Source organism: Martes martes, assembly GCF_963455335.1.
Source record: "Martes martes genome assembly, chromosome: 16".
NCBI classification, from domain to species: domain Eukaryota; kingdom Metazoa; phylum Chordata; class Mammalia; order Carnivora; family Mustelidae; genus Martes; species Martes martes.
This window is the reverse complement of record NC_137904.1, coordinates 59,921,050-59,948,003: the sequence shown is the minus strand read 5'-3', so window position 1 is coordinate 59,948,003 and position 26,954 is coordinate 59,921,050. Positions and strand designations below refer to the sequence as shown.

Here is a 26,954-nt window from a genome sequence, read left to right as displayed (position 1 = left end):
ACATGCACACAATGCAAGGTCTCCCCCACTGGGGCCTTTATTCATGAGTACCTTCCAGAACCCTCCATATGCCCCCTTAAGGCTCAGCCTCCCACAGGCTCCTGGCCCGGCGTGTGTGTGTGTGTGTGTGTGTGTGTGTGTGTGTGTGTGTGTGTGTAACAATCCAAATGAGCAACCCCTCCTCTTCTCTCAGGCTCCAGAAAAGGGCTGTCACTCTGGGGAAGGTCTGCATCTTCTCTGCATCTTCTCTGCTCAGGCATCTCTGGTGGGTTGGCCTCAGGAGCAGGCTGGGGGGGACGGTTGCCAGGAAGGGCAGTTTGCTACTGGCTGCTGTCCCTCTCTTGCTGGTACCGCCTCTGCTCCCGGACAGCTTGCTCTAACAAGGGTAGATTCATTCCTTCCACACAAGTCAGCACCCGGGCCTTCACCACGGACCCTCCATCTGAAAGACACAAGCACAAGGCACTAGCAGAGACTGACCCCCCGTGTCAGCAACGCCCCGGATGCATTCCGGCTGCTGCCCCCGGACTTGCTCTCAGGATGAGTTGGAAGGATGGCATCCGGGATACTGGTAATTTTTCTCTACTTGGGCCTCAGAACAGTGGGCCTGTTGCACACTATTGCATGTGTCTGGAACTTAGGGGATAGCCCGCAAATCCCACTTCTCCATGGAGGAAGGGCCGGACAGCTGCCCCCTCGACCTCTGTCCTTTGTCATCTTTTTTTTTTTTTTTAAAGATTTTATTCATCCATTTGACAGACAGATCACAAGTAGGCAGAGAGGCAGGCGGAGAGAGAAGGGAGGAAGCAGGCTCCCTGCTGAGCAGAGAACCGGATGCGGGGCTCGATCCCAGGACGCGGGGATCATGACCCGAGCCGAAGGCAGCAGCTTTAACCCACTGAGCCACCCAGGCGCCCCTGTCCTTTGTCATCTTAATTCCTGACACCTTCCCTGCCTCGAGTGCCTGGGGTTGAGGGGGGTCTCAATCACCATCCCACTTCTCCATTTGTACTAAAGGAAGGGTCCCCTTGGCATACTGGGCCCCACTGGCACTGGAAATTGGGGCAAAGAGAACCGCATAATTAGTAAATCCAAGGTGAGAGCTTGGCCTTATAGAGCCAAGTCACCCCACCCCAGATGAAGGGCTGGGAGGTGCTTCTGGCACATGCTGTGTTGACCTGATGGAAAGATCTGTCAGCGTGCCGGTGATGGCAAGCAGAAAAGACAACTGGGCCTGCCCTGACATGTTCGTTTGTTTGTGTTTTTGTTTTTTTAAAGCAGGCTCCACAACTCACAACCCTGAGACCAAGACCTGAACTGAGATCAAGAGTCAGATGCTCAACTGACTGAGCCGCCCAGGTGCCCAGGGTTTTTTTACTTTTATTTTTTTTCATCCATGTTCTTTACATGCTCTGGTCAGGTCAACAAACACATTCAATGTGCTAGGATAACCTGTTTCCTTTTGATGTGGTTTTGAGATACAGGCTCTTTGGTTAGATAGGTCGTGTCTTGCCTTCCTCCTAGTCTAGACCTCTTTTTCTTCCTTCCTCCCTCCCTTTCCTTTCTTTTTATTTATTTATTTATTTATTTAATATTTTATTTATTTTGAGAGAGAGAGAGCACGAGCAGAGGGAGAGGGAGAAGCAGACTCCCTGCTGAGCAGGGAGCCCAATGCAGGACTCGGTCCCAGGACTCTGGGATCATGACCCAAGCTGAAGGCAGACGCTTAACGGCCGGAGCCACCCAGGCGCCCTGCACAGAACTTTCCTTACATGATCCCTATCAGCTCTTTCCTCCTGTCAGCGTGGGAAAACCCTCCCTCCTAGATTTACACTGAGGAACAAAAATGAAACAAATAATCCTAACATTTCTGTGGAACCAGAAAAGACCCCGAAGAAGACGCTACTTAGAGCCGTCTACACACTCAATGCAATCCGTATACTGAGCAACGTATTGTCTCTCTCTGTGAGTGAAAGACATCATTTTTTTTAAAGATTTTATTTATTTATTTGATAGACAGAGATCACAAGTAGGCAGAGAAGCAGGCAGAAAGAAGGAGGGGGAGGCAGAGAAGGAGGGGGAAGCAGGCTCCCCGCAGAGAGCCCGATGCGGGGGCTCGATCCCAGGACCCTGCGATCATGACCTGAGCCGAAGGCAGAGGCTTCAACCCCACTGAGCCGCCCAGGCGCCCCAGTGAAAAACATTATTAAACACGGAGTGACCTTAAGATACAGGACTGTCCTAAGGGACGAACTGGGCAGTTCTGGCAGTTCATGTGCAGGTCCTTGTAACTGCGACCGAGGAACAGCATTTGAAGAAATACTGCAGGGAGGGGAGAACAGAGTCTACAGACAAGACGGCTACAGAGTCCTTGAGGGGAATTTCTTGCAAGTTGGACGAACGCAGAGCCATGGAGGGGCTGAATGACAGACAAGGGCAGCGGGAATGCAGTGGGTGGAGGCGTGGGCAGGAGAGAGAGAAGGGGTGAGAGGCAGAACAGACCTTCCTTTAGGACGTCTGCCCAAGCAGGGAAGGAGGGTCAGAGAGAGGTAGGGATACAGAGCAGAAGCTGATGACCCTGTTATTATTTTAATATAGAATAAGCTTGAGTGATTTATATCCTCAGAGGGAAGACGCAGCGGGAACAGGCTAAGGACTCAGTTGAGAGGGCAAAGTCCCCATGGGAGGGTAGCGGGAGTCCCAGCACCGACCAGCACGGAAGACCGGCCCCTCTTCCTCCCAGACTGGAAGAAAGGAGCCACGGGCAGGTGTGGACACAGGTCACTTTAGGAGGGGCTGCTGCTGCGGCCTCTGTTAGACCCGGGACGTAGGAGGTGAGGCAGTCACCCACGCTGACAGGGACGGGAGGTGATGAAGTAGGGGTCTCCTGTGCCCAGTGAGTGCCAGGGACAGCTACTGCCCGTGGTGGGAGGGGGTGGGCCAGGACACGCAGAAGGGCCCAGCGCAGTAAGAGGCCTTGAGATCGTGCTAGGAACCCCCCCAAACGCAGGAACCTTCTCGATCAGCAGAAGAGGGCGGAGGATGGGGGTTTGTCAGGCTGCGGTGATGGAAGGCGAGGGCCAGAAACTTCCACCAGAAAAGGGGTTGCTGGGGCATGAGGCCCGGCTGGAGTGGAGGAAAGTGAACAGGACAGAAGGAGGGAGACAAAGGAAGAGCCCGAGGTGCGCAGGCCCCGTGGGGCTGCAGAGCAGGGACGCACCAGGAGTCAGGGCTGCAGTCTCAGGTGGCCAAGGGGTGGCTGTGGGAGGCGGACGTGGGCAGAACTGGTTGGCCGACGAGACAGGCAAAGCTGTGAATAGCAAACCCGAGCAGCCAGCAGGCTGCTGGCCCCACCTCTGGGCCCTGTGGTGTGTGAGAGCGGGGAGGCTGACCAGGCTCCACGTGGGGACGGGAGGGAACTGCTGTCCTGGGAAAGAGCCAGGTTTCAGGCACATCCCAGTGAAGGCAAGGGCGTAAAAAGGAGCCTTTCAGGGTGGAGCGAAGGTTCCAGAAGATACAACAGGAAGGCTTGTGAGGGCTGGGAACGGCAGTCAGCTGGAAGAAAACCAGGCAGGGGGCGCCTGGGTGGCTCAGTGGGTTGAAGCCTCTGCCTTTGGCTCAGGTCATGATCTCAGGGTCCTCGGATCGAGCCCCGAATCGGGCTCTCTGCTCAGAGGGAAGCCTGCTTTCTCTCTCTCTCTCTCTGCCTGCCTCTCTGCCTGCTTGTGATCTCTGTCTGTCAGATAAATAAATAAAATCTTAAAAAAAAAAAAAAAAGAAAGAAAGAAAAGAAAACCAGGCAGGTAGAGTTTATGAGATTTATGGCAAGGGCTCGAGGGCAGCCTCTAGCTGTAGGTCACCTGCAACCTGGGACTTCTAGGGACTGACGCAGAACTGAGGAAAGGCTGTGTCCCAGCACCTCAACCCTGCACAGGAAGCCTTGGGCTCTGGGATGGTGCCCCAGGAATGTGTCAGAACTTGTGGGTTTCAGGGGTGCCTGGGTGACTCAGTGGGTTAAAGACTCTGCCTTTGGCTCAGGTCATGATCCCAGGGTCCTGGGATTGAGCCCCACATTGGGCTCTCTGCTTGGCAGGGAGCCTGCTTCCCTTCCTCTCTCTCTGCCTGCCTCTCTGCTTGTGATCTCTGTCAAAAAAAAAAAAAAAAAAAAGTTTAAAGAACCAGTGGGTTTCTCACGTGGCAGGCATTTCTTCATCTTTTTTGGCCTCCTCAGCTCACTGTGTGCACAAATTTCAGGAAGGTGGCACGATTTTTTTTTCCTTTTTTTTAAAAAAAGATTTTATTTATTTAATTGATTTATTTATTTTTTATTTTTATTTATTTTTATTTATTTTATGATTTTTATTTATTCAATTACTTACTTACATAAGTAAGCAGAGTGGCAGGCAGAGGGAGAGAGAGAAGCAGGCTCTCTGCCAAGCAGGGAGCCCAATGTGGGGCTCGATCCCAGGACCCTGAGATCATGACCTGAGCCGAAGGTAGAGGCTTTAACCACTGAGCCACCCAGGTGCCCCTTTATTTTTCTTTTAAAGTTTTATTTATTTACGTAATCTCTACACCCCATGTGAGGCTCGAATGCACAACCCCCAAGATCAAGAGTCACATGCTCTTACAACTAAGCCAGCCAGATGCCCCAGAAAGGTGACTTTAGGAGGCGTCTAGTCTGTCCCCAGAGCTGCTGACCTTGCCACCCGACAGATCTGTGTCTCGTTGACGTTTGCGCCGCACTGGACCTAGGACACAGGGCAGGTGAAAGCAGTGAGCCAGAACGCTGCAGGCTGGGGGTGAGCAGCCCCTCCCACGCTCAGCCCACACTCTGTCCCCGTCCCCATCACTGTCTTCCCTTCTGTGTCAGCTGCAAACGATGAACACATCTTACTGAGAAATTAGAAATTTAGGGGGAAAGCTTTTTTTTTTTTTTTAAAGATTTTATTTATTTATTTGACAGAGATCACAAGTAGGCAGAGAGGCAGGCAGAGAGAGAGGAGGAAGCAGGCTCCCCACTGAGCAGAGAGCCCGATGCAGGGCTCGATCCCAGGACCCTGGGATTATGACCTGAGCCGAAGGCAGAAGCTTTAAACCACTGAGCCACCCAGGCGCCCGGAAAGCTTTTTTTAAGAAAGAAAAAACCACATAGATGGTGATGAAAATAATGAGAAGCAGTCAAGGAGCCAGAGCCCAGGGAGAATGCTGCCTGACCCGAGGCTTGATCATTCGGGTTCAGGTTGGGGGCGGGGGGGGGGGGGGAGCAAGGTCACCTGGAGGTGTTGCCGCCTGTGACCTCCAGCTGTGTGGCTGCTGATCCACCCTCCAGCGTGGCCTTGGGGCAGGGCCGGGTGTTGCTGGCTGATCCCTGCTGTGCAGCGTTCCTGCCGCCCTGCCCTTTCTGGACTGATGGAGCGATAGGAGCAGCCAGCGATAACATCGTTGCCTGGATTCATTATTTCATCAGGACTTCTAAAGAGGTGAGTTTAGACATTTCCTGCATTTATGCACTATGATTCTTCTCTAAAGAACTTTTCCTCATCAAATGTGAGCTGTCCCTGAACCACAGTCCGTTCAGAAAAAGGCGGGGGGAAAGAAGGTTTAGGGCAGCCAGGAGGAAGCAATCAGCCAATTCCAGACCCAAGTTCTCTAATAAATGGCATTTAAAAAAAAAAAAAAAAAAAGGGAGGACAGAACTCGTACAGAGACTTGGGGTTTGTTAGCCAAATGCAACAAATGGACTTTGGAAGGGATCTGAACTACCCAAGTTTGAAAAGCCACGGAGGGGAAGGGAGTAAACGTGGACAAGGGGTTCGATTCTGTCGAGGGATGGCTGTTTTGTTGGGTAGTGGTAGAGGCATGGACGTGTTTATGGGGAAATGAAGTGACGTCAGATTTGCTCCAAAAGACCCCAGCAAAATAAATAGGTAAATGCAGGCAGCGGAGACTCAGCAACGGCCGACTGTGGGCTCTACCACTCTATTTCTGTGCACATCTGACTGGAACAGTCAATAGAAAAAGTTCCATGTGTTGAACATACAAAGGTTTCTTCCCATTTTTCTCCCCACCACAAGGGATTCTAACTGTCCGCTCTGGGTCCTGTTCTTGTCCGGGCCTGCTGCCCCATGTGACTTTCAACCCCTCTCTGTGTCTGCAGTCGGGCCTTAGCATCCCGGACACTGGGCGGTGGGCTCCCGGGAGCTCCCAGGATGCACTGGAGGGCTGGGGGTACAGGAGAAAGCCTCAGGGGACCTGGGCTGCAGTCAACGTGGAAATCACTTGTGCAGAACCCCCTCTGTACCTGTTCCCACCCCCATTCCTGATGCCTCTCTCAAATCACTATGAAGGCAGGAACTCTGTGAGCTAGCTCAAAGTCTTAACCCTAAATAAAGATTCACTTCTATTAAATCAAAGGTAATTAAAGTAAGCACCATCTAATAACATTTTTTCTAGCACATTTCATCCAGAGTTAAAAACCATCACCCCTGGGGTGCCTGGGTGTCTCAGTCTTTAAGCATCTGCTGTCAGCTCAGGTCATGATCCCAGTGGGAAACCTGCTTCTCCCTTTCCACTCCCCTTACTTGTATTCCCTCTCTTGCTGTCTCTTTCTCTCTCTCTGTCAAATAAATAAATAAAATCTTTAAAATATATATATAAATAAAAACCATCATGACTGGGGCGCCTGGGTGGCTCAGTCGTTAAGCGTCCATCTTTGGCTCAGGTCATGATCTCGGGGTCCTGGGATCGAGTCCCTCCTCGGGCTCCATGCTTGGCAGGAAGCCTGCTTCTCCCTTTCCCACTCCCCCTGCTTATATTCCCTCTCTCACTGTGTCTCTCTCTGTCAAATAAATAAATAAAATCTTTAAAAAAAAAACCCACCATGACTTTTAGAAAGGAAGTTGGCATGTTTGCATCCTTCGATAGAGCAATTCTACTTTTAGGAAACGATCATGAAGAAATAATCAGAAAATGGACAAAGACTGTGCATGAGGATATTAACTACAGCATTAAAAAAAAAAGATTTTATTTATTTATTTGACACAGAGAGAGAGACAGCGAGAGAGGAACACAAGCATGGGGAGTGGGAGAGGGAGAAGCAGGCTTCTCAAAGAGCAGGGAGCCCGATGTGGGGCTGGATCCCAGGACCCCAGGATCATGACCTGAGCCGAATGCAGACGCTTAACGACTGCGCCACGTAGGCGCCCTGCAACCTTCAACTCTAAAGATGTTATTTATTTAATTGAGAGACAGAGTGAGAGAGAGAGATGAGAGAGCACACAGTGGGAGAAGCAGGTTCCCCACAGATCTGGCAGCCCGACTCGGGACTTGATCCCAGGATGCTGGGATCATGACCTGAGCCAAAGGCAGATGCTTAACCGACTGAGCCACCCAGAAGCCCCGAGCCTTCAACTTCTGATGCCAGAGAGACTCCCCCAGGTTGCCGGGATTCCTTCCGTTCCATTTCTCTTACTCTGCCTCCCGAACCCCGTCCTCTCCTTGCCTGACTTTTCTCGTCTACGGAACAGCAACAGTAAGACTGAGTTGAAGACCTGCTTGGCGAATTCAAGCAGACTAAAGGCAGTGGTGTAGGGCCAGGCCTGGCACGTGGTCGGCCTTTAGAAATTAATGATTTATCTCCCCTAGCACACCCCTAGAGCAGGTCCACTGAGCCCGATCACATCTGCTTCCAGGAGTCCTTGAACTTGTGGGCCGATCTGGAAGGGAAGCTAACCCCAGGGAGGGACTCCTGCAGGGTCAGAAGCCAGACCCAGTCCCAACCGAAGATTGCCTCACCCAGGACCCAGGGTGAAAAGGGAACGTGAAGCCACGGGCTTACCCTGGTGCTCGAGCTCTCCAAGGACGAGGTACAGGGAGTCCACCTGGGCTTGGAATGGCTCCACCAACTTGGTGCAGACCAGGATCTGGTGCTCGTCCGATCCGTGCTGAGCTCTCAGGGTCACTCGGGATTGGGTCACGTCATAGAGGAGCAACCTGCAGGTCAGGGAAAGTGCAATCAATCAGTTCTGTCCACAAACAGCGCAAACGCGGAAAGCTCAAAGGGTTCTGGAAACCCATGGGTCTCTGATCAGAGAAATAAAAAGGGCGGCAACGAGCCAGAAAAACTGTTTTCAGTCTAAGTTGTGAAGATGGAAATCACATGCATTACAAGGCACCTGTTTATTTTTTTTTTTTCAAAGATTTTATTTATTTATTTGACAATAGGCAGAGAGGCAGGCAGAGAGAGAGGAAGAAGCAGGCTCCCTGGTGAGCAGAGAGCCCAAGGCAGGGCTCGATCCCAGGAGCTGGGATCATGACCCAAGCTGAAGGCAGAGGCTTTAACCCACTGAACCACCCAGGCACCCCATAAGGCACCTGTTTAAGGGGTGTTGACAAAAGTATACACAGGTGTAAGCAGCACCCCTAATTAAGATGTGGCCCATTTCCATCGCCCCCAAAAGTTCCCTTGTGCCACTACTCAAGCTCCCCATCTCCCACGCCAGGCAACCGCTGATCTACGGGTTCGTTTTCTCACTCCGGCACCTCATGTACATAGGGGCACAACAGCACGTCCTCTCTCGTGCCGAGCTTCCTTCGCTCAGCACGACAGTTTCAAGTCACAGCACGGCTGGGTACATCAGCGCTTTACTCCTTCTATCCCTCAGCAGCAATTCTGTTGAAATGACTGAAAACAGTCCGTGTATCCGCTCGCTCATCAGCTCGTCTGGTTTCCTGCCGGTGTCGGGCTATGATGAATAAACCGGCAGGAACTTCTGCAGACCAATCTCTTTGCTGACATATATTTTCATTTCTCTTAGGTAAATACCCACGGGGGATCGCAAAGTCATTCGATCAACCTGTCTGTTCAACTCTAAGAGAAATTGGCAAACTGTTTTTCAAAACGGGTGTGCTACTTTACACTCCCAGCAGCAACGTGTGAGGGTTCTGGTGACTCTCCACATCTGGCCAGGACTCTGGTATGGTCAGTCTTTTTCATTTTAGCCGTGCTAGCGTCCTAGCGGGCAGCAAAATAGTGTATCGTTGTGGCTGCCGGTCGGGTGGTTGGTTTTTTAAAGATTTTATTAATTTATTTGAGAGAGAGAGTGCAAGAGAGACTGGGGTGGGTGAGGGCAGTGGGAGAGGGAGAGGCAGGTTCCTCGATGAGCACGGAGCCGCGGGGGCTCGATTCCAGGACTCTGGGATCATGACCTGAGCAGAAGGCAGATGCTTAACCCACTGAGCCAGCCAGGTGCCCTTGTTGTGGTTTTAATTTGCACTTCCCTGTGACTAACGATGTTTACCATCTCTTCATATGCTTGTTATCCATTTGTGGAATATATATGTGTATATATGTATTTTTAAAGATTTTTATTTATTTATTGAACATTGAGAGAGGAACACAAGCAGGGGCCGTGGGAGAGGGAGAAGCAGGCTTCCCGCTGAGCAGGGAGCCCGATTCGGGGCTCGATCCCACGACCCCGGGATCATGACCTGAGCCGAAGGCAGATGCTTAATGACTGAGCCACCCAGGCGTCCCCCTATATGTGCATTTTTTTAATTGTCATATGCAAAATTGTTTACTTTTTGGATGACTGCTAGGTGTTATGTATACTGTCTTTTGTGAGGTGTCTGTTCAAGTCTTTTGCTCTCCTCCTGTTTAAGATTCTGTAACATATGCTTTTCCTCTCTGGTTTTACTTGGGATAACTGAACTATAGTAGACCACACATATTTAAAGGACACACTTTGACACCACATACACTTGAGCAACTGTCCACATAATCGATAATGAACACATAGTTCCCTAGTGCATTTTCACAATCCTCCAATACGCCATACCCAGGCAATCCTTGCGGGCAACTGGCCTGCTTTTTTTTTTCCCCCCACTTTAGAATTTTTTTTTTGGGGGGGGGAAATTTCCTAAACTTTTATATAAATGGAGCCATACAACATGTAATTTTTTTTTTTGGCCTGGTTCCTTTCTTTCTTTCTTTTTTTCTAAGACTATTTATTTATATTTTATTTTATTATTATTATTATTGTAAAGATTTTATTTTTAAAATTTTATTTATTTATTTATTTTTTAAAGATTTTTATTTATTTATTTGACAGAGAGATCACAAGTAGGCAGAGAGGCAGGCAGAGAGAGAGGAAGGGAAGCAGGCTCCCTGCCGAGCAGAGAGCCCGATGCGGGGCTCGATCCCAGGACCCTGGGATCATGACCCGAGCCGAAGGCAGAGGCTTTAACCCACTGAGCCACCCAGGCGCCCCGAGATTTTATTTTTTTAATTAAAAAAAATTTTTTTTAAGATTTTATTTATTTGACAGAGCGAGATCACAAGTAGGCAGAGAGGCAGGCAGAGAGAGAGAGAGAAGCAGGCTCCCCGCTGAGCAGAGAGCCCGATGTGGGGCTCGATCCGAGGACCCTGAGATCATGACCTGAGCCAAAGGCAGAGGCTTAACCCACTGAGCCCAAAGATTTTTTTTAAAATTTTTTTATTTTAATAAACATATAATGTATTTTTATCCCCAGGGGTACAGGTCTGTGAATCGTCAGGTTTACACATTTCACAGCACTCATCATAGCCCATACCCTCCCCAATGTCCATTTCCCCACCACCCTCTCCCGTCCCCCCTCCCCCCCGGAACCCTCAGTCTGTTTCTTGAGATTGAGTCTTTTATGGTTTGTCAGATTTTATTTTTTTTTAAAGCAATCTCTATACCCAACATGCAGCTCGAACCCACAACCCTGAGATCGAGAGTTGCATGTTCTACTGACTGAGTGCGCCGGGTGCCCCGTGTTTAAATGTGTTTAGCTTTTAAAGAAACTGCAGGCTGTTTTCCAAAGTAGTTGTGCCATTTTACATTTCCACGGGGAGGGTCGAGGAGTTACAGCTGCTCTACAACCTCATCCGCTTCTGGTTTCAACAGTCTTTGCAAATTCAGCCAGTGGACTGGGCCTGTAAGAGTATCCTGCTGTGGTGTGAATTTGCACTTCCCTGATGATGCGATACATACATGGTGTGAACACACACCCATCAACACAGTCACGTACATCCATACCCATGAGTGTGTCTAAATTAATCACCAAAAGGTTAGCAGTGGCGGTCCAGAGAGTGGGATTATCAGTATTTTTGCTTGCTTTCTTCACACTTCTATGGACTATCTATCTTTTTTCCAATGAAAACAAATTCATGTTTCAGCATTTAAAAAATACGTTGACAGGGGATGCCCTGTTGGCTCAGTAAGAGGTGCGTCTGACTCTTGATCTTGGGTCATGAGTTCAAGCCCCACATTGGGTGTAGAGATTACTTGAAAAAGTAAAACTTAAAAAAAAAACAAAAACTAGACAAACTTATAATAACATTTTAATTGTTTGTTTTTTTCTGGCAGGGCTGGGGTGTGTGTGGGGGAGGAACTGAAATATCCCCACACCCGATGGAAAAAAGAAAAAAAACCATTCTCACCTGCCAAATGTTCTCAGTGTGCCCCCATCGGGAACTTGGCCAGCACTGACTTCCCAGGGGAAGTAATAGATCCCAGGTTTGGGCAGCATTGCAAATAGCTGGGACGGATTTCTGAAGATTCCTGAAAAACCAACCAGACCACAGGCTGAGATTAGTAGATCCCTGAGACCAGCGACACCTTAAAGTCTAGTTCCAGTGGTAGTTTAATATTTAAGGATATTTAAGGGCGCGTCTGGGTGGCTCAGTCGTTAAGCATCTGTCTTCAGCTCAGGTCATGATCCCAGGGTCCTGGGATGGAACCCCACATCGGGCTCTCTGCTCAGAAGGGAGCCTGCTTCCCCCTCTCTCTCTGCCTGCCTCTCCGCCTACTTGTGCTCTCTGCCTGTCAAATAAATAAATAAAATCTTTAAAAATATATATATATATATATATATATTTAAAGATATTTAAGAGTGGTAGTTTATATTTAAAGATATTTAAGAGTGGTAGTTTAATATTAAACAATTTTTTAAAGATTTTATTTATTTATTTGACAGAGACAGAGAGAGCACAAGTAGGCAGAGAGGCAGGCAGAGAAAGAAGGGGAAGCAGGCTTCCTGCTGAGCAGAGAGAGCCTATCTCCGGGCTTGATCCCAGGACCCTGAGACCATGACCCGAGCCGAAGGCAGAGGCTTAACCCACTGAGCCACCCAGGCGCCCCTAAACATTTTTTTTGATCAGTTATGCATTCACTAATTTAAAAATGCAAAACAATATAAAAAAGATCTGGGGTGCCTGGGAGGCACAGTCCTTTGGGTGTGGGACTCTTGGGTTTCGGCTTGGGTGGTGATCTCAGGTGATGAGATCGAGCTCCAGGTCTGGTTCCTCATTCTGCATGAAGTCGGCTTGAGACTTTCTCTCTCCCTCTGCCCTATGAGCCCCACCCCCATGCATATGTGCACTTTCTCTCTCAAATCAATAAGTAAATCTTTATTTTTATTTTTTTAAGATTTATTTATTTATTTGAGAGAGAGAAAGCACATGGAGGGAGAGGGAGAAGCAGGCTCCCCGTGGAGCAGAGAGCCCGATGTGGGGCTCGATCCTAGGACCCTGGGATCATGACCTGAGCCGAAGGCAGAGGCTTTAACCCACTGAGCCACCCAGGCACCCCTCCACTTAATATTTTTTTTAAAGATTTTGTTTATGTATTAGAGAGAGAGAGTGAGAGCACAAGCAGGGGGAATGGCAGGCAGAGGGAGAAGCAGGCGGGATGTGGGACTCGATCCCAGGACTTTGGGATCATGACCTTAGCCAAAGGCAGATGCTTAACCAACTGAGGTACTCAGGTGTCCCAATATATTCCGACATTCTTTCATAATTGTACATAAAATGCACCTTCCTTTTTTTTTTTTTTTTTAAGATTTTATTTATTTGAACGAGAGAGAGAGAGCACAAGCTGGGGGAGTGGCAGGCAGAAGGAGAGGGAGAGTCAGGCTCCCTGCAGGGCAGGGGAGCCTAATACAGGACTCGATCCAGGACCCTGGGATCACGACCTGAGCCGAAGGCAGTCGCTTAACCAACTGAGCCACCCAGGTGCTCTTTTCTTTTCTTTTTTCTTTTTTTTTTTTAAAGTAGGCTCCACACCCAGTGTAGAGCCCAGTGTGGGGCCTGAACCAATGACCCTGAGATCAAGACCCAAGCTAAGATCAAGAGTTGGATGCTAAACTGGCTGAACCGCTCAGATGCCCCTACAGGTTTCTTTTCTGAAATCTAAAGCTAAAACGATTCGAAAATAAAAAGGTTATTTTAAAAACAATGAAGGGGCGCCTGGGTGGCTCAGCTGGTCGGGCGTCCAACTTGATCTCAGCTCGGGTCTTGATCGTGGAGATCTTCTGATTGAACCAGCCAGGTGCCCCATCGCTGATGAAGAATATGATTCATTCTTTTACTTCTTTCTTTATTTTTTTTTAAAGATTTCATTTATTTATTTGACAGAGATCACAAGTAGGCAGAGAGGCAGGCAGAGAGAGAGGAGGAAGCAGGCTCCTGGCTGAGCAGAGAGCCTGATGCGGGGCTCAATCCCAGGACCCTGGGATCATGACCTGAGCCGAAGGCAGCGGCCTAACCCACTGAGCCACCCAGGTGCCCCTACTTCTTTATTTTTCAAATTTTTATTTATTTGAGAAAGAGAGTACACTTGAGTGGGCAGTTGTGGGCAGGGAGCCTGCTTAATATTCCTTTTCTCCCTCTGCCTTTCCCCACCTCTTAAAAAAAAAAAAACCCAAACCTGTAAAGAGGGTACGTCATACCCAGCTCCCCCTACAATTAACACCTTACATTGGTATGACGCATTGGTCACAATTAATGAATCTGTATCGACAGGTTATTAACTCATCACCATACTTTATTTAGATCCTCAGTTTTTTCCCCCTAATGTCACTTTTCAGTTCCTTAGTCCCATCCAGAATGCCACATTACATTCAGTTGTCTCTTTGGACGCCTCTGGGCTGACAGTTTCTCCGACTTTCCTTGTTTTTTGGTCTTGAGAGTTTTGAGGTATACTACTCACGTTATTTTGTAGAATGACCTTCTGTCTGGGTTTGTCTGGTGTTTTTCTCATGGTTAGACTAGGGTTATGAGTTTTTGTTAGTAATTTTAAAAAGAGAAAGATAAGACCAGTTAAATGACTCATGTGAAGGGTGCCTGGGTAGCTCAGTGGGTGAAGCCTCTGCCTTCAGCTCAGGTCATGATCCCAGAGTCCTGGGATGGAGTCCCACATTGGGCTCCTTGCTCAGCAGGGAGCCTGCTTCTCCCTCTGCCTCTGCCTGCCATTCTGTCTGCCTGTGCGCTCTCTCTCTCTTTGACAAATAAATAAAATCTTAAAAAAAAAAAAAAAAGATCTCCAAGACAGACCATCAGGAAAAAAGGTAAGGAGCACACATGTGCATATAATATGTACAACTGTGTATGTGTGAAAGAACACTCTAGAACATGAGGATCCACATGTAGAAGACGTCAGAGAAGTGGGAACTCAGGAATAATTATTCAGTGACAAAGGGACCCTGAAGGTGATGGGCTTCAACTGTTCGACAGGATAAGCCAAAGGAGACAGAAACACAGGAAATGGCAATTAAATCATCCCAAGTCAGACCCTTGCAGAAGCCAGATGATACAGCTTTCGCACAGAAGCTCAATGCTGGGGGCGCCTGGGTGGCGCAGTCAGTTAAGCGTCTGACTCTTGATCTCAGCCCAGGTCTTGATCTCAGGGTCATGAGTTTAAGCCCCACACTGGGTTCTGCTCTGGGTATGGAGCCTACTTTAAAAAAAAAAAAAAAGAAAAGAAAAAACAAGCAAAGAAGCTTAATGTTACCTAAGACCTTGCACAATTGGCTTTGGTATCCTCTAACGAGGAGGTCATCAGGCACTGTCACTGGTCAACGTCCAAAGATCATTTCAAGAGAGCTGTGTACAGAACAGCCCCGGGACAACTAGCCAAGGCCCAGTCCTACTGTCCTAGGAGCAGATGCTCCATATCCCTGTGACCAGGGAGCAGAGCCGTTCCTGTCCCCAGTAATGACAGCACCCCCTAATCATCTTTGGGATGAGAGAGAAGCAAAAATCAAAACAAAGCAAAACCAAAAAACCAAATATCAGTCAAGAGAAGGAAAAAATGTATTGGTTCCTGTTTGGGGATAATGGTGACAATTCTGTCCAATCTAGCAAAAAGGTGAAAACTTGGGATGCCTGGGTGGCTCAGTCAGTTGAGCCAATGCCTTCAGCTCAGGTCATGATCCCAGGGTCATGGGATCGAGTCCTGCATCAGGCTCCTTGCTCAGCGGGGAGCCTGCTTCTCTCTCCGCCTCTGCCTGCCACTCTGCCTGCATTTTCACATGCTCGCTCTCTCTCTCTGATAAAAGGATAAATAAAAATCTTAAAAAAAAAAAAAAGGTGGGGACGCCTGGGTGGCCCAGTTGGTTGAGCAGCTGCCTTCGGCTCGGGTCATGATCCCAGCGTCCTGGGATCGAGTCCCACATCGGGCTCCTTGCTCGGCGGGGAGCCTGCTTCTCCCTCTGCCTCTGCCTGCCACTCTGTCTGCCTGTGCTTGCTTGCTCTCTCTCTAACAAATAAATAAATTAAAAAAAAAAAAAAGGTGAAAACTTTCACTCTTTTCTAAGAGTAATTTTTCTAGGGGTACCTGTGTTGCTTAGTCGGTTAAGCATCTGACTCTTGGTTTCAGCTCAAGTCATGTGTGATCTTAGGGTCCTGGGCTCGAACCCTGCATTGAGCCCTGTGCCCAGTGGTGAGAATACTTGAGGATTTTCTCCCTGTGTTCCCCCCCACCCCTGCCCCCTCTAAAATAAATAAATCTTAAAAGTAATTTTTCTACTCTCAAGTACCACATGTACTATAAGCTAAGCTGTAAGTAACTGCTCATTTAATTTATTTTTATTTTTTGAATTATCATACAGAATTGACTCTTTGGAGGGGTCTGTATAAGCTTTTGCAAATTTTAACCTCATTGATTTTTTTCAAATTTATTTATTTATTTAAGTAATCTCTATACCCACCATGGGGCTCAAACCACGACCCCAAGATCAAGAGTAGCATGCTCTTCTGACTGAACCAGCCAGGCACCCCATCACTGATTAAGAATATGATTCATTCTTTTATTTCTTTATTTTTAAAAATTTTATTTATTTTTTTGAGAGAGAGAGTACACTTGAGTGGGGAGAGGGGCAGAGGGAGAGGGAGAAGCAGGCTCCCCGCCGAGCAGAGAGCCCGATGCGGGGCTCAATCCCAGGACCCTGAAATCATGATCTGAGCCGAAGGCAGAGGCTTACCCTCTGAGCCACCCAGGGGCCCCACCCCTGATTTTTTTTTTTTCAAGCAAAAGTTGCTGTGTGTGTGTTTATTAAGACATTTCTGTTAATTTCCATAAGCCCTACTGGCTCAGTAAATCATTATCCATATATCATCAGACATGCAAGAGAGTTTCTGAGACGATATATCAAGACTGGCTTTTCGGGGGACCTGGGTGGCTCAGTGGGTTAAGCCTCTGCCTTCGGCTCAGGTCATGATCTCCGGGTCCTGGGATCGGACCCTGCATCGGGCTCTCTGCTCAGCAGGAGCCTGCTTCCCCCCTTCTCTCTCTGCCTGCCTCTCTGACTACTTGTGATCTCTGTCAAATACATAAATTTTAAAAATCTTAAAAAAAAAAAAAAAGACTGGCTTTTCTTACAGCTTAGCTAGGTTTTAAGTACTGTCTTTGCAAGTCTGAGGAATGGTATAATCTGTACAGTAGAGCTTTGCCCTCTCCATTCCCCAAGACAAAACTTCACTGCTGGGAGAAAAACCCACCGTACGAACGAGCGACATAGTGTTTTCTTTTTAACAACTGGGAAATTTGAAAAATACCGTACAGGAAGGAAGGGAAGGATGGCGACCCGATGTGACTGCTTCTTTCATTTTTTTCTGAAGCAATTGCTAAGATTTCTGTAGTAGGACTAAAGGTCAGAAAAGTAATACCTATACCTAAGTTGTGATAGCTTTTATTAGCTTTGGGTTTCCTTCTTGGAGATAAGAATCTTGATTGTGTATGTTTGCTACTCCACAATTAGAATAGATTACCAGTTTATTAGAACAAGGACAGAAAGTCAGGAACAGTCACATAGAAGAGATGCATTGAGCAAGGCACGTGGGAAGGGCCCTGTACCTTCGCCCTCGGATCACACCACAGTCCCAGCACCTCACACCGTCCACTAACCCCGAGGCAACTCATAAGTGATTTTATTTTATTTTTAAAAAAATTTTATTTATTTGAGAGAGCATGATCGGAGGGGGAAAGGAAGAGGGAGAAGCAGGCTCCTCACTGAGCAGGGAGCCCCACAAAGGGCTCGAACCCAGGACCCTGGGATCATGACCTGAGCCAAACACCGATGCTTAACTGGCTGAGCCCCCGCAGGCGCCTCTCATACATGTTTTTAAAGCCACAATTCTTTGTTAGTTCATATTGCACAATGAGTCTTCAACACTGTAAGGACCTATTTTATATTTTTATATTTTAGGAAGAGGCTTTCATTGAGGTTAAACAAAAACCTTGTTTAACCCTTAAACTGTCCCTGCTCCCCTTCCCCCAGGGGATTCACTTAAAAACAAGTCCTGGAAACCAGCTCCAGGTAACAAAGCCCAGATACAAACGTGGGTCAGGCCAGGTGGAGACATCCGATCAGTAGGGGGTTGCATACTGTCTCCCTAGCTACCAAGGAGTATGGGCTCCCGCCCTTTGGGAACCCTTTTGGCACCAATCCTAATCAAGGTGTAATAGGCTGATTCAAATGTCTACTAGGGTAAATTGTAATTCAATTGGTCACCTGTGCGTGGCCAGGCCCAACCGCACGGCCTTTGCCCTTAAAAGCTAGACTGTGAAACAGAGAAGGGTCGCCCTCTCTTGTTAAGAGGGGCGGCCCCGAACGTTCGGTCTCATTCTTGATGCTTGGCACGACCTTCCCTTTGTTATCAGTCTCGCTCCTTTAATCACGGACCCATTATTGGGGCATAACAAACACTACAACTCAAAAAAAAAAAAAAAAAAAAAAAAGAAAGAAAGAAAAAAAAACCCACAACGACTCAAGCTACACCACAGGATTTGAACTATAGCCTCAAAAGAGTCTATCACATGGTTGGGGCAGGGCTGGTGGCTCCGACGTGAAGAGCCTGCCTCTGGATCAGGTCGTGATGGTCCCAGGATCGAGCTACGCATCGGGCTCCCTGCTCGGAGGGAAGCCTGCTCCTCCCTCTCCCACTCCCCCTGCTTGTGTTCCCTCTCTCTCTGTGTCTCTCTCTGTCAAATAAGTAAATAAATAATCTTTTTAAAAAAATTTTCTATCACATGGGTAGTATTACAAATTTTATTTATTTTTGAAGATTTTATTTATTTGAGAGAGACACAGGCAGCGAGAGAGGGAACACAAGCAGGGGGAGTGGGAGAGGGAGGAGCAGGCTTCCCTCCGAGCAGGGAGCCAGACGCGGGACTCGATCCCTCGACCCCAAGATCATGACCCGAGCCACCCAGGTACTGCTTGAACCTAGCTTTTTCAACAAATAAGTGGAAGAAAAAAATTGTCAAGTGGAAACTTATGCATTAAAAGAGGCTTAGGATTCTTATCAACCGACTGCAACGTGTAGACTTTGTCTGGACCTTGATTTGAACAAACTAACTGTGGAGAGTTTTTTATGAAACATTTTAATATTGATTATAATGACCGCAAGAAATGTTTAAAATTTCCAATTGTGATAATGGTATTGGGAGAGTGTTAAAAAATAGTTTAAAGATATGTACTAACAGTCTTTATGGATATGATATCAGATTTGCTTCAAGTTAACACGGAAGGGAATTGGGGGGAGGTACAGGGGATAATTATTGGACATGGGTGAAAAGTAGATGGGGTTTATTGTCTTATCCCTTCTACCTTTGTACATGGTTGACTATTTCCACAATTAATATTTAAAAATGTAAATCAGGTCATAAAACCCCACTGAAAATCGATTAAAGGCTTCCCATGATAAATTCCTATTAAAATTGAAAGTCTCTGTGTTGGCCCACAATGCCACATGGGGTCTGCACGGCCTACGTCTCGGCTCTCACGTGGCTCACCCTCACCCTCAACACCTCCACACGTGCTTTTCCTCAGCCTGGAGCAGTCTTTCCCAGACCTTCACATAACCAGTTCTCTTTCCCTATTTAGGGCCTAGTTCATCCTCCTCCTCCTCAGCAAGGCCTTCCCTGTCCTCCCTATCTAAAGCGCACCCCACCGCTCCCAGTCTGTCCCCTTAGCTTGATTTCTTTTCTTCACTGTAGTTGACTAAGTAACAGAATTTCAGGGCGTGATTTGTTTACCTGTTTAATGCCTCCGTCTCCCACCAGATTATCGGCTCCATAAAGGCACTATTCCTCAGGTAGCCCCTGTGCCTAAAACTGTGTCTGGGCATTATTTAATATTTATTGAATAGATGAGTGTACTCGTGAAGAAAACCATCTACCCCCACACTCCGCCCAGACACAGAGAACCCAAACCACATCTTTCTGCCTCCATTACCCGGGCTTTGCAGTCCCATGCCTTCATTAGCATTTTGTCTGTTGTTGTTGTTGTTTTTTTAAGATTTTATTTTATTTATTTGACAGACAGAGATCGCAAGTAGGCAGAGAGGCAGGCAGAGAGGCAGGCAGGGGCGGGGGGGGAGGAAGCAGGCTCCCTGCTGAGCAGAGAGCCCTATGTGGGGCTCCATCCCAGGACCCTAGGGCCATGACCTGAGCGGAAGGCAGAGGCTTTAACCCACTGAGTCACCCAGGTGCCCCAGCATTTTGTCTGTTTTACTTTTCTTGACTGTCCAGTCCAGGCAAATGGTTTGACCCTTAACAGCCAGTTTGCCTTCTGAGGTCATCTGAATTATCCCCCCCTTGATGTTTCCACCAATCTTCTAATGTACGGGGTTCTTACCCAATCCTGAGCTGAAAGACATACCTTAGACCAAACCTCAACCCTCAATGAATTCTGGCTTTACCTTGCTCTAGACACTGCCAAAGCTTTGCCAGGTAGGGTTTTTCCTTCCGTGAGTAGCAACCACCTCACTTTGTCTTATAATGTTGTGTTGGTGGTACGTGGAGAGCAAGCTTTTCACAAGAGGCCTACAATCCACACACAGCAACCAAACTCAGTATTTTAATGGTGTGGGGAAGGGGAGGGGGCGGGGCATTAGAAACAATCAGTAACAGTGCCTTGCCCTGAAATCTTGGAGTCCGGGGCAAAAAGAAAAATCAGTAATAACGATCTTATCTTTAATCTTGCTTAGTGCTCCGATAAATTACACCGGAGGTGAGTGCCTCATTTCTCTCACCCTATTCCCAGGACTGTTCCTAAAAACTGATGCAGTAAATAAGGACGAAGCGCAGAGTTTTAAAAAGCAGTGGATGGGGCGCCTGGGTTAGGGTTCAGCGGGTTAGGCCTCTGCCTTCGGCTCGGGCTGTGGTCTCACGGTCCTGGGATCGAGCCCCGCGTCGGGCTCTCTGCTCCACGGAGAGCCTGCTTCCCCCACCCTCTCTCTCTATGCTTACTTGTGATCTCTGTCAAGCAAATGAATAAAATTTAGAAAAATAAATAAAAAAATAAAAAGCAGTGGATGGCCATCCCGTTTCAAGTTCTAAGGGTGTGCTAGGGAGATAAAGGAGATGGCGTGGCGAGCTCATCTTCATTACAGTGGTAGGAACTCAACAAGTAACTAAAATCCAGAGCTATCACATATTTTATGTAATCAGAATTAAAAACACAACTGGTTAAAAGCCGCTGCCTCCGAGGATGGGGAGCTTTTGCTTTTCATTACAAATTCTCCGAAACCAGGTTTCCTCACCACGGACATCTACTGCTTTGATGACGAAGGTGGTAACTGTGAAAGCAACGAAGTCTGGATTCCAAGCCGCGTGAGCGGCCCGCTCGGTCCCATTCCGGTCCACACCCACCCCATACACGGGGAGGGCCCGCACCCCAAGGCCAGCTCCCCGAAGCCAGCGTTCCTGGCAGCAAGGAGGCGATTATCTCAACACGAGATAACTGGAGGCCTCTTCCCAGGGCGACTTTTGCCCTCCTCCTCTCTTTTCTCCAGTCCGGGAGGGTCCGGGGAAGCCTTACGCCAACCCTCCCCAGCAACGCCGCGCGGCCCAGAAGTTGAAACCACCCCCACCCGCCGGCCCCCACCGAGGACCTCCCGCCCTCAGGCCTCAGCACCGGGACCCGGAAGCCGCGCGACCCACGCGTCCCAAGGCGCAGGCGCACTCCTCCTCCGCCGCCTTGTCCCGCCCCTTCCCTACCTCCTCGCCAACCTGTTGGGGCGTCGCTGCGGCCTTGGGCGTCCCCGTTTCCGCCCCGCGCGGTCGCGTGACGAGGGAGGGGCGGGTTACCCGGAGCGCCGGGCTGTCCTCCCTCCCCGCCCCCCGGGGCAATCTCTTGGCGGTCTTCCGGGGTTGCCTCCCCTGGGGGGGCCGCTGTTAGCAATCCCGGGAACGAGAGCGGAGGACTCGCCCGCCCCACCGCAGGGTACGATCGCCGCGCCCACGCCGGCGCCGCCTCCGCCTCCGCCTGGCCCGCGGGGAAGGAGAGGGGCGGGGCGGGGCGGGCCGAGGCGAGCGGGGGCGGGGCCTCGCCGGTCCTGGGGCGGCTCTTAGGGCCGGGCCCGGGCTGCAGCTGCGGACACCCGTCGCCGCCGTCGCCGTCGCCGCCGCCGCCGCCGCCGCCGCCACCGCCACCGCTTCGACCTCTGCCGCCACCGCCGTTGCGTGTCGCCACCATGAACCAAGATCTTCGCAGGGAGCGGGAAGCCGCCAGCTTCAACCCGGAGCTGCTCACGCACGTCCTGGACGGCAGCCCCGAGAACACCCGGCGCCGCCGAGAGATCGGTGAGGGCGGTGGGCCAGGCCTCCCTCCTTCCCCGGGCGCGGCCCCCGACTCGCTCGAGGAGGAGTCGGGGGGCGCTGTGGAGCGTGGGCCGCTGCGCCGGGCTCAGCTTTGGGGGAGCCGGGACCCCCACCCCCAGGGCCGGCCTGTGGCGGGGTGAGGGGTGTGGGCCCACCTGCCCGCGCTCCGAAAACCCGCAGGGATTCCAGGAGGCGTCGCGGAGTCCTGCGTCTCGGTCTTCCTCTTGTTGCCCTCTCGCCCTCTTCCAGAGAACCTGATTCTGAATGACCCGGACTTCCAGCACGAGGACTTGAATTTCCTCACTCGCAGCCAGCGCTACGAGGTGGCCGTTAGGAAGAGTGCCAACATGGTGAAGAAGATGCGGGAATTCGGCATCGCGGACCCCGAGGAGATCATGTGGTTTAAAAAGTAGGTATGCCTTCCCCCCCGATCAAGTGCCCGAGCGCAAACCTTCATTTAAACGCGCAGCCCGCGGTGTCCTTTTCCATCGTGCTCGACGTCGGACGGCTCAGCCTGCGTATTTGCACCCCACTTGCAAGTGATGTGAGCGAAAACCGGTCTTTTAAAGGGATGACGTTGGTAGAATGCTGATCGGGAATGGAGAGGCTGCCGTCTTCGTTCCCAGGAATCAGTACCACTTCCTTTGGCCCAGACATCTCAGTGCGGCGTGATTTAAATTGCAAAATGCCTTTGCTCTTTGTAGCAAGGAGGTTTGCTAAATTTAGAGGCGGAGTTCGATTTTTGGTTGCAAGACCAAACAATGTTTTGGAGCAAGAACAGATTGTATTTCAGTATGAGCGTGTAAAGCTTGAGTTTAGACTGAGGGGCCGTGTGGGGTAGATGAAGAACAAAACTTCATCAGAGAGAATATATAAAGAACCTAGCATTCTTGAATTTGGTGGCAGTGTTATTTAAATGGCTTGTGTTACTTAAATGGAACAGGAGACCTCCTAAAACCATGCCTTGGTACTAATGCTGGAAAGAGTAGTACTTTTTCTTTTTCCAGACCATCTGTTTTTTGTTGTGTTGTTTCTTAATTAGAAGTAAAGCAGTTTTTTTTTTCTTTATCTCAATGAGCACTAATTACGGGACCCGAGTACAAGATTTCTTTGACCTCTGTGCTTAGACTTCTCATTCATTCCTGGGCACTTCCTTTTTTGGGGAGCTTTTAGCATTTTAGAAGTCCATTATTTTCATCAATAAAGATTAAATGTACGAATGGTGTGTATTCAAGAGCCAAGAAAAAGGGAGCATGTTACAAGTTTTGCCTTTATACGGTGATGGAAATTTCTTCTTTATTCTACTGCCTCTCAGACATTAAGTATCTAATTTTTTCAGTCTAACCTGTTTAGTGTTTGGGGAATGGAATCATTTACTGTAGCCCTTAGGACTGAGAATTCCTCTCCTTTTTAGTCATAAAATTATGATTTACTTATTTTCAGTAGTCGGAATCAAAGTTATTTATCAAGTTCCAAATGTCCTTTTTTGCTTTTGAAGTTTGTAACTCACGGTTGTGGGGATATTGAGGTAGAGTGCCTCCTGGAAGATTATGTTTCTGGATCACCTGAGTTGGGTTTTAGGTAAACTTCAAGAATGTAAGATTTTATCCTTTATTAAACAACCCCCCAAAAGAGATTTGTTCTGTTTTACTTCTAAGTGGTTGAGGCACTGCGTTTCAGAATTGATGAGATACCGTAGTCAGTGTTGGTTCGTAGTGTGTAAGCAGAGTGGAGTGAAGTCACGATGAAACAGAGCCAGTGCCTTTATGTGGGTTAAAACAGCAGGGTTAAAACGTGACCTGGTTGTTTTGCCTGTCATTTTTTATGATACAGAACTTGCTGTTTGGGGATTATAGGGTACAAAGAATTTTTTTGTTTTGTTTCTTTAAAGATTTTACTTACTTATTTGACACAGAGAGAGCAGAAGTAGGGGAAGCAGCAGGCAGAGGGAGAGGGAGAAGCAGGCTCCAGGCCTGGCTTGACCCCAGGACGCCGGGATCATGCATGACCGGAGCGCAAGAGAGCCAGGCGGCTCTAGAGTACAAAGTTTAACACACCTTTTGACATCCTTCCAGTATCTCTAGGATAGGACAGGGAGATCAACTTATGTGAAAGAAGGGGATTGAAAATTAGTCTTGGGGGTGCCTGGGTGGCTCAGTGGGTTAAAGCCTCTGCTTTCGGCTCAGGTCATGATCCCAGCGTCCTGGGATTGAGCCCCGCATCGGGCTCTGCTCAGCGGGGAGCCTGCTTCCCTTCCTCTCTCTTTCTGCCTGCCTCTCTGCCTGCTTGTGATCTCTGTCAAATAAATAAATAAAAATCTTTAAAAAAAAATAATAATAATAATAAAAAAAAAAGAAAATTAGTCTTGGCAGTTACTAAATGCTATTGAATCCAAGCCCGCCATTGACTGTAGCTCACACCCAAGTTTCATGTACCACTAAGAAAGAAAAAGTGCTGCCAATTAACTATGACCTCCTGTTATTTGTGAGATGCGCCTGATTTTGTAAATGCTCTGTTGGTGCCGTATTGCCAGAACTGCTGAAATATAGTAGTATTTCTCTTGCAAGGGATTTTGAACGTTTCCTGGTTTCTTTCTTTTTCTTTTCTTTTTTTTTTTTTTTAAGATGTTATTTATTTTTTTACAGAGAAAGACACAGTGAGAGAGGGAACACAAGCAGGGGGCGTGGGCGAGGGAGAAGCAGACTTCCCTGCTGAGCAGGGATCCTGACGTGGGGCTCAATCCCAGGACCCTGGAATCATGACCTGAGCCAAAGGCAGATGCTTAATGACTGAGCCACCCAGGCACCCTAAGCATTTACTGGTTTCTTTACAATTATTTCTCATATCTCAGAATTCATATATGGGAATATCTTGAAGTTGATGGAAAATTAGTAAGATACTTTGAGATTTCTCAACTTGAGTAGTAGAAGAATTGTTCTCTCCAGGCCTTGGTGAAAAAACCTTGCTGTTTGGGGAATGTAAAAGTTGTTTTCCTAATCTCCTCTCCCATAATTTTGTCTTTTAATTATCCTGTTTCCTATGAAAAGAAAACTAAAGTAATTTAAAATTCTAATGAAGGTCAGCCATGGTTTCTGTTACCCGCCTTAGGTTTTTAATTTCTTAATTTTTCTTTTTTTAAGATTTATTTATTTGTTTGATAGAGAGACACCTAGAGAGGGAACACAAGCAGGGGGAGTAGGAGAGGGAGAAGCAGGCTTCCCGCCAAGCAGAGACTCCAGGGGCTTGATCCCAGGACCGCGGGATCATGCCCTGAGCTAACAGCAGACGCTTAACAACTGAGTCACCCAGGCGTCCCCCTCCTTAGGTTTTTATTTTTATTTTTATTTTTTTTTAAAGATTTTATTTATCAGATAGAGATCACAAGTAGGCAGACAGGCAGGCAGAGAGAGAGAGAGGAAGGGAAGCAGGCTCGGTGCTGAGCAGAGAGCCCGATGCGGGGCTCAATCCCAGGACCCTGAGATCATGACCCGAGCCGAAAGGCAGAGGCTTTAACCCACTGAGCCACCCAGGCGCCCCCCTCCTTAGGTTTTTTAAGCCGATTCCTTGAAAAGCATCTTCAGGAGTGATTAAACATAATTTAAAAACGAGCACTGATATTTTGTTCATGAGTTGATTTTCAAGTATCCTCAAAAAAGAATCTCAGTATGTTTATTAACATAAACGTTCAACAGTCTTTGTTTTGTGTCACCAATTTTTCCCTCTGAATTTCTTAGAATTATATTGTGTCAGTATCATTTCACATAACCAACCCCACAGCCTCCCTTCCCTTCCAGGGAAGAGGAGCGTCTTATGTTGCCCCCATTTTTGGCACCTAAACGACTGCTTCTCTTCCTCAGAAACTCTCGTAAGTTCGTTTCCTCTTTTAGTAAAATGTAATTGTTAGGGAATGCTGTGGGGCTCTTGCCTTTGAGAGAATGATGTCCGCATTTATCTACCTCATCAAGCGTGGAACTCCCACTTCGGTGTGGCAGGGCACTGCTTCACCGTCCAGCAGCCACCAGCTCCTGTTGACCCAAGTCACTTGGAAGCTGACTCACTTCTGTTCACGCCCCCCCCCTTTTTCCTCTCCCTCCCTCCAGTCACTTTATTTATTTATTTTTTTTAAGATTTTATTTATTTATTTGTCAGAGAGAGAGAGGGAGAGAGAGAGAGAGCGCAAGCACAGGCAGAGGCAGAGGGAGAAGCAGGCTCCCTGCCAAGCAAGGAGCCCGATGTGGGACTCGATCCCAGGACGCTGGGATCATGACCTGAGCCGAAGGCAGCTGCTTAACCAACGGAGCCACCCAGGTGCCCTCCTCCAGTCACTTTAAATTGACATTCAATATTGGTGTAAACATTATGGAACCTCCAGGTTAAAAAGGCATTTTTGATATTCCTTGGATGCAAGCGTTCCTTAGGTGTTTCAGTCTGCCCCCAGCACCCCTAAAAGGTGATCTTCGAGCCTCAAAGTGAATTGGCAGCCTTCCTCCTCCTTTTTTTAAAAATTCAGGCCTTGCTCACTGGACAGACCACGATAAACTGGTGACACTGCTTCGTATTCATTCCTCTAGCAGTCAGGAGGATCAGTTAAGTGCTCCTTACTTTGTACTTTGAGCTCTTTATAGAGATAGAACAAAGTAGACACCAGTCAGACCTTTCACAGTGTAGCCAAGGCTGACTGGTATAGGTGATTTGTATTTTGACTATTTCAAGATTGTGTTTTATGAGAAAATAGTTGGAGACAGGATTTCAGTGTGATTGGAGTTCCCTTAATCTGGAGTAAGCATCAAACACCATCAGAGATAAATTTGTAACATTCTCCCATTTCTGTTTACCCAGCTGCAAACTCTGAAGACCTTTGCAGATCTGTGGTTTGGCCCTGGAATGGGTATTTACGATCCTGGATATTTGCTTTGGTGTTACCGAGGGGAAGATTCACCTATTCTTCAGCAGCTGTTGTTACTAGCCCCACAAATAAATATTCTGTGGAGTTCCTTTTGATTTTCAAAACAAGCAAAACTTGCAAATAAAGCAAACACGCAC

The 26,954-nt window shown here is 48.2% G+C and overlaps 2 protein-coding genes and 1 long non-coding RNA gene across 9 annotated transcripts in view; 2 read left to right on the top strand and 1 right to left on the bottom strand.

Annotated features, from left to right (window-relative positions):
* Positions 1-13: 13 nt before the first annotated feature.
* Positions 14-21,786, bottom strand: TEN1 (TEN1 subunit of CST complex; the record flags this gene model as incomplete). Of its 4 annotated transcripts, none has more annotated exons than XM_080825394.1 (4): positions 14-442; positions 7,841-7,995; positions 11,468-11,588; positions 21,309-21,786. In XM_080825394.1, 4 exons carry the CDS (start codon positions 21,784-21,786, stop codon positions 321-323), a joined length of 876 nt encoding a protein of 291 aa, XP_080681520.1. The 4 variants fall into 4 exon arrangements, with proteins under 4 accessions (XP_080681520.1, XP_080681521.1, XP_080681522.1 ...); XM_080825395.1 differs by having other exon boundaries at positions 21,321-21,786; XM_080825396.1 differs by lacking the exon at positions 14-442 and adding an exon at positions 4,547-4,751 and having other exon boundaries at positions 21,321-21,786.
* On the top strand, positions 5,285-21,444 carry LOC308356417. Of its 2 annotated transcripts, XR_013968076.1 has the most exons (4): positions 5,285-5,483; positions 7,695-7,868; positions 8,820-8,978; positions 21,104-21,444. It is a non-coding gene; the product is annotated as an uncharacterized lncRNA (long non-coding RNA). The 2 variants fall into 2 exon arrangements; XR_013968077.1 differs by lacking the exon at positions 21,104-21,444 and having other exon boundaries at positions 8,820-10,113.
* The window catches only part of ACOX1 (acyl-CoA oxidase 1), a 22,236-nt gene continuing 16,967 nt past the window's right edge, over positions 21,686-26,954 (top strand). For 2 of the 3 annotated variants that reach the window (XM_080825391.1, XM_080825390.1), the window contains exons 1-2: positions 21,759-21,893; positions 22,161-22,320. In XM_080825391.1, the coding sequence (XP_080681517.1) occupies positions 21,785-21,893; positions 22,161-22,320 (269 nt within the window). In that variant the 5' untranslated portion in view covers positions 21,759-21,784. Of the gene's footprint in view, positions 21,894-22,160; positions 22,321-26,954 lie in introns of all 3 variants that reach the window. The other variant, XM_080825392.1, reaches the window with a different exon arrangement.